At 49.6% G+C, this 7,421-nt stretch overlaps 1 protein-coding gene across 1 annotated transcript; it reads right to left on the reverse strand.

Annotated features, from left to right (window-relative positions):
- Nucleotides 1–7,340, reverse strand: LOC128213006 (uncharacterized). Its single transcript, XM_052918461.1, has 2 exons — nt 6,600–7,340; nt 1–1,140 (listed from the first exon to the last, which is right to left on the reverse strand). Exons 1-2 carry the CDS (start codon nt 7,300–7,302, stop codon nt 314–316), a joined length of 1,530 nt encoding a protein of 509 aa, XP_052774421.1. The 5' UTR covers nt 7,303–7,340; the 3' UTR covers nt 1–313.
- Between the last annotated feature and the right edge of the window lie 81 nt (nt 7,341–7,421).

Raw genomic sequence — 7,421 nt, forward strand, 5'->3', positions numbered from 1 at the left:
TTTTGCAAAATAAAACTGCAAAATACCCTTAATATTTATTAAATACATGACTGTTATAAAGCATCAATGGCTTTTCTGACTAATTACCAAACTTCTGAGACTGATACAACATTATTTTAGTATTTCCATTCTTGATTTATATAATTAGCTATGTTCATTCAGTTTGATAGAACTCGGTTACAACGAATAAATAAGCGTAAACTATGTTGAACATTAAATATGATTGTTATTACTATTCACTTGCTCAAACAGCATTGAATACATGGTAATTTCCGCCAAAGAGAGCAAAATCACGACTGATAAAGAAAAGGTGTCACTTTGCATTAAAGACCTTCAGTGAGTCATTATTGTTCATTCCGACAACTATGGCACGTGTGTGAGGACAGAAGGACACGGAGCAGGGGTCGGTCAGTCCGTTCTTCTCTCCCAGTATTTCCGCCATCTTGCCGTCCCTCTCCGTTAGCAGCATCACGTTGTGGCTGTATAATCCACACACGAGCAGCTGGCCGGGCCCTACCTTCACCACGGCCCCGGGATTGGTGAGCCGAATATCTTGGTACTCCCGCAGGACCTTCCCGTCAAGGGTCAGCTGGAGAACGATGTGGGCAGTTAGGTCAGACACGTGAAGGGTCGGCGGTGTTGAAGCTGACACAGTCAGGTAATATGGTGCTTTGAAAAGTTGTCTTCTATCATCTGTTTGGAATGTACTTATGATATGCCCATCCAATGTCATCACTTCAACACGCGGGGTTTGTGTATACGAAACGTATAATCTATTGTTGTTAAACGCAATACCAAAACAACTAGATGATACTTTAATTTCCTTTCCGCACGACAGCTGTCCTCCCTTCGTAGACAGCAGCTGAATCATGGACTTGTTCTTGACTGTAACGGCGGCCTGGTCACCGGGGAGCACACACACGTCCCATGGCTGGCCTGGTAGCTGGAGGCGGGACGTGACGGTGCAGGTGCTGATGTCTACCAGTTTGACACAGTTGTTACCGCAGTCAGCCAGGAGGAAGAAACCAGGCGAGAGCAGGGATGAGCCCGTGATCCAGCAGGTTTCCTTGTCCTGAGACGTTCTGACCAGGATATCCGCTTCCTTCTTCCACGTCATAGTAGCGAGGTCAATAACTGGAACTAAAATAATAAGGACTACATGTATATCTTTAGTCACTTTGATCTTATAAATGTAAGTGTAAATACTTGTATAAAGTCACAACTTCAATCGCCAGTTTGTTTAAGGTAAACCTACACGACAGACACCACGGAATAAACAGTAATTATAAATACATGTTATGATGAGGGTTTCGACTTAGAAACATGTTCGCTTCAACAATTTTCGTGTGCAGACTCAGAATTTAAATATAAAGCGTTAATAAAAATATTAAATAATATGAAATGAGTACTTTTTTTCATTGAAAAGGACAAAGAAGTTGTTAAAATCAAAGAAATATGTCAATGTTCCCATCACTATAAATGTCGTTATGTCAGCGAAACACACTATTTATCGAGTACAGTTGTCCTTGTATACATATTCATCAGGCTAATTAAAACGCTGTTTTTAACATAATTGGACTTCACTTCATAAAGGCATGGACGCAAGCACTCGCACGCTCGCACCTGAACAAACTGGCACCTGCACACACACTCCAGCCCGCACCCGCACATACTCGCACCTGCACATACTCTCAGGCGCACCTTCGCAAACTCAACCGCACCAGCACACACTTGCACATATTCTGTACCGCACCCGCACACACCCGCACAATCACACCTGCACACACACACACACACACACACACACACCCGTAACTGACCATACTCTCATTTGCACCCGCACACACTCTCATTCGCAACCGCACGCACTATCACCTGCACCGCACACACTCTCACCAGGGCACACTCTCACTCGCACCTACACACTATCTCAACCGCACCCGAACACACTAACCTTCACTCACTCGAACATGCGCAAAGTCTCAACCGAACCCGAAAAACCCTCATTAGCACCTACACACATTTTCACCCGCACACACTCTCACTCGCACACACTCACCCTCACTCGCACTCAACCTAACACGCACCCGCACAGAATCTCGCTCGCACCCGCACACACTCTCACTCGTACACTATCGCACCTGTACACACTCTCTACCCCACCCACTCGACCTCACTCGCACACACCCTCATCCTCAACCGCACCCGCACACATTCTCACTCGCGCACGCACACACTCTCACTCGCACGCAATCTCACTTGCATCCTTACACACTCGCAGCCGCACACCGTTGCCACCGCACCTGCACACACTCTCACCCGCACTCGCACACACTCTCACCTGCACCAGCCCACACTCTCACCCGTATCCGCACACACTCTCACTCGCCCCTACACATACTCTCATCCGCACCCGCACACAACCTCACCTGTACCCGCAAACACTCACCTGCACCCGCACAAACTCTCACCTGCACCCGCAGACACTCTAACCCTTACCTTCACACGTTCTAGCCCTCACTTGCACTCATTCTCACTCGCACCTGCACACACTCTCACTCGCACACACTCTCACTCGCACCCGCACACTCTCACTCGCACCCGCACACACTCGCTAAAGCACACCGGTGCACCTGCACACACTCTCACCCGCACCTGCATAAACTCTCAGCCGCACCGAACACACTCTCACCCGTATCCGCATACACCCTCACTTGCATCTGCACACACTCTCATCCGCAACCGCACAGACTCTCACCCGTACCTGCACACACTCACACCTGCACCCGCACTCACTCAACTCTAACCTGCATACACTCTAACTCAAACCTGCACACACTATCACTTGCACCTGCACACACTCTCACTCGCACACACTCACATCCGCCCCGACAAACACTCAAACCCGCACCCGCATACACTCGCACCTGCACACACGCTAACCCTCACCCGCACGCTCTCATCCGCACACACTCTCACCCGCACACACTCTTACTCGCACCCGCACAAACTCTCACCGGCACCCGCACCCATTCCCAATCGCACCCGCATACACTTTCACCCGCACCCGCCCACACTGTCATCCTCACCTGCACAAAATCTCAATCGCATCTGCACAAACTCTCACTCGCACCTGCACACATTCTCACTCGCAACCGCACACACTCTCATCATCACCCGCACAAAATTTCACCCGCATCTGCACAAACCCTCACTCCCACCTGCATACATTCTCACCCGCAACCGCACACTCTCAATCGCACCCGCACACACTCTCACCCGCATCTGCATAAACTCTTAGCCGCATCGAACACACTCTCACCCGTATCCTCATACACTCTCACTTGCACCTGCACATACTCTCATCCGTAACCGCACAAACTCTCACCCGTACCTGCACACACTCACACCTGCACCCGCACTCACTCAACTCAAACCTGCAAACACTCTTACTCAAACCTGCACACACTATCACTTGCACTTGCAAACACTCTCACTCGCACACACTCACATCCGTCCCGACAAACACTCAAACCCGCATCCGCATACACTCGCACCTGCACACACGCTAACCTTCAACCGCACACTCTCATCCGCACACACTCTCACCCGCACCCGCACAAACTCTCACCGGCACCCGCACACATTCCCAATCGCACCTGCATACACTTTTACCCGCACCCACACACACTCTCATCCTCGCCAGCACAAAATCTCACTTGCATCTGCACAAACTCTCACTCGCACCTGCACACATTCTCACCCGCAACCGCACACACTCTCATTCTCACCCGCACAAAATCTCACTCGCATCTGCACAAACTCTCACCCGCACCCGCACCCAATCTAAACCGCACCCGCACACACTCTTAATTAAACATGCATACACTCTCACTTGCACCTGCACACACTCTTGCTTGCACGCATACACACTAGCACCCGCAAACACCTGCACCGCACACTCTCTCACTCGAACTCGCACTTGCAAACAGTCTTACCCGCATCCGAACAAACTCTCAACCTCACCCACATATACTCTCAACCTCACCCACACACACTCTCACTCGCACTTGCATACATTCTCACCCGCTGCCACACACACTCTCATCCGCAACCGCACACACTCTCATCTGCACCTGCACTAACTCTCACTTGAACCCGCCCATCCCCTCACTCACACCCGCTCACACTCGCACCCACTCCACTATCACTCGCGCACTCTTTCACGCGCAACCGCTCACACTCTCACTCGCACCCGCACACACTCTCATCTGCATACACTCATACCAGGGCAAATTCTCACCCGCAACCGCACACACTCTCAACCGCAACCGCACACACTCTCCCCCGTGACCGCACACACTCTCACCTGCACCCGCACACATTCTCACCCCCACACACAATAACTCAAACCTGCACACACTCTCAGGTGCACCTGCATACACTCTCATTGGCATACACTCACACCCGCACCTACACACATTCTCATCCGCAACCGGACAAACTCTCACCCACACCCGCAAACATTCTTATCCGCCCTCGCTCACACTCTCATCCGCACCCACTCTCACCGTCACCCGCACACACTCTCACGCACCTGCACTCACTGTTACCTATACACAATATCACTCGCACACACACACACACACACACACACTCCCACCCTCACAATCTCACTCGCACCCGCTACTGCACACCGTCGCACCCGCATACACTCTCACCTGAACCCACTCTCACCCGCACCCCAAAAACCTCTCACCCGCAACCACACACACTCTCCCCCGCACCTACACACATTTTTACCCGCAACCGCACACACTCTCACCTACACACACTTTCACCTGCACACACTCTCACCCGCACACACTCTCACCCGCACCCACACACACTCTCACGGGCACCCGCACACACGCTCACCCGCACACACCCGAACCCGCACACACTCTCACCTGCACCCGCACACACTCTCACCCGCACACACTCTCATCTGCACACACTCTCACCTGCACACACTCTCACCTGCACCCGCACACACTCTCACCCGCACACACTCTCACCTGCACACACTCTCACCTGCACACACTCTCACTCGCACATACTCTCACCCGCACACACTCTCACCCGCACACACACACACACACACACACACTCTTACTCACACCCGCACACATTCTCACCCTAACACACTCTCAACCGCACACACTCTCATCCGCACCCAACCACACTCTCACCTCTACCCGCACACACTCTCACCTGCACCCGGACACACTCTCATCTGCACACACTCTCACCCGCACACACTCTCAACCGCACACACTCTCACCTGCACCCGCACACACTCTCACCTGCACACACTCTCACCCGCGCACACTCTCATCTTCACCCGCACGCACTCTCATACGCACCTGCTCACACTCTCACATGCACCTGCACACACACACACACACACACGCACTCTCGCACACGCGCGCGCGCACAAACGCATCCGCTCATGCAAACACCCATCCCCCACACATGCACCCACGCACGTGCGTCCGTGCACACACACACACACGCACGCACGCACGCACGCACGCACGCACCGACGCACGCACGCACGCACGCACGCACGCACACACACACGCACACACGCGCGCGCGCACCGACGCAGGCACGCACACACATACACTAATTGGATATATTGTGAACAATAGGTTAGTTTTTATCAACAAAATTACACTTTTAATGATGTCAAATGCATCTATGGTAAAAACGTTGTAGTCGTATGATATTCAACTTAAAATCTTCTCTGTTAAATCAATCAAATGTTTAAGCATGTCAAGGTGCTTGTTTATTGAGTTAAATTATTGCTGATCTTTAAAAGTACCAACAAGCATTATTTTTAATACGATACTAAGGCACAATTTGCTATTTTAAACCACGTTTTGTGACGAGATTTACCTCGGGGACAACTTTGCTACCGTGGCCAGATTTACCCCAGGTGCAAATATGTGCATATAAACGCTAAATCCCATGTCTGGAGGTTGAACAATTTTGCCCCCTGTCATATAATGCAAATATTGATTTGTCCCCAGTCGTATTTCTATTTTGGTAAGGTCGGTAAAGATTCAACATTACAAAAGATATTGATTTTCTCAATAGCCATAAAAACGCGTCCAAATCTTACCCCATGGACAAATTTGAATATATAAACGCATCACTTCAATGAAATCGGTGATAATTGTCTTTTAAATAGTATTTCGAACTGAAACTTAGTACTCAATGGTGCTACAGACAATAAGCATGTATTAAACAAGTTCAATTACTGTTATAATTAACGAGTTATAGCGAATGCGGAAAAACAGACGAGCGTTGTTGTTCGTTCAAAGGCCCTCTTTTGTTTATTTCCAGTGTACTTGAAACTAGACTGGTTTACCCAATTGACCAGTAGATACTTAATGAAGATCAATAAGCTTGTAATAAAACATTAAACCAAAGTATGAAACTGTATTTCATAATTTTAGCAATTACCTTGTATGACCGTTCTTAACAAGAACACAACATACTACACTAAGTCTAACTTATTGGGAGATAGTAATAATTAAGCATTCTATTCCTACCAAGCTCTCCCGCCATGTTCAGTGTTCCAAGGCCCATTTTCGATCCCAGCAGCCGTTTCGTGTCAGCGTCTTCAACAAATCGATACTTCCGGGCCTTCATCCTACCAGCCATCTTTTCCATCTTGTCATGAATCCCCCGTAGTTCCTTCTGGGCTCTCCTTGCCGTCACGTACCGCTGGTTCACCGAGTCGGTACCGGAAGTCAGTTCTGTCCTAGTGGCCGCAAGTCCGCATTTTGCCAACTCACAATCAGTCTTCAGTTCAGTCAGCACGCTTTCATCCTCGGTCTTCATTTTCTCGATGTCGCCGAGCAACTCCTTCTCGCGTCGGTCCAGGTAGGTATTGATTTCTGCACGGAACTTTCTCAGTCTGTCGATCTCATCCTTAGACTGGTGTTCGACCTCGTCAAAAAGCTCCTTTACTTTACTTATGCACCCAGATAGAAGATCTTCCGCTCGTTTAATAGATGGTTCCAGCTCCCTGAATTCTCTTCCATTGGTGAAATCCTTAGACACATCAGTAATGTAGTCGACTTTGCACGTGCGATGACCGATGACTACACAGTCACTACAACCAAGGTCGCTGTGGGTCGGACAGTAAAACTTGATCATCTCATTCGGATGTGTTCTACAATATTCAGTTACGCCCATGTCAGACTGCTTGGTTGACGGGTAGAAGGACGGCATCTTATCTTTGGACAACATAATGTGGTTCCTGGACACCTTGAATTTCTTATGGGCCATGATACAGGGATCACACATGTACTCTTGACAGGTCTGACAGAATCCCTGGGCTAAAGAGCGTTTGCCTTCCTCTTCACACG

Source organism: Mya arenaria, chromosome 13 (genome assembly GCF_026914265.1).
Source record: "Mya arenaria isolate MELC-2E11 chromosome 13, ASM2691426v1".
Lineage (NCBI taxonomy): Eukaryota > Metazoa > Mollusca > Bivalvia > Myida > Myidae > Mya > Mya arenaria.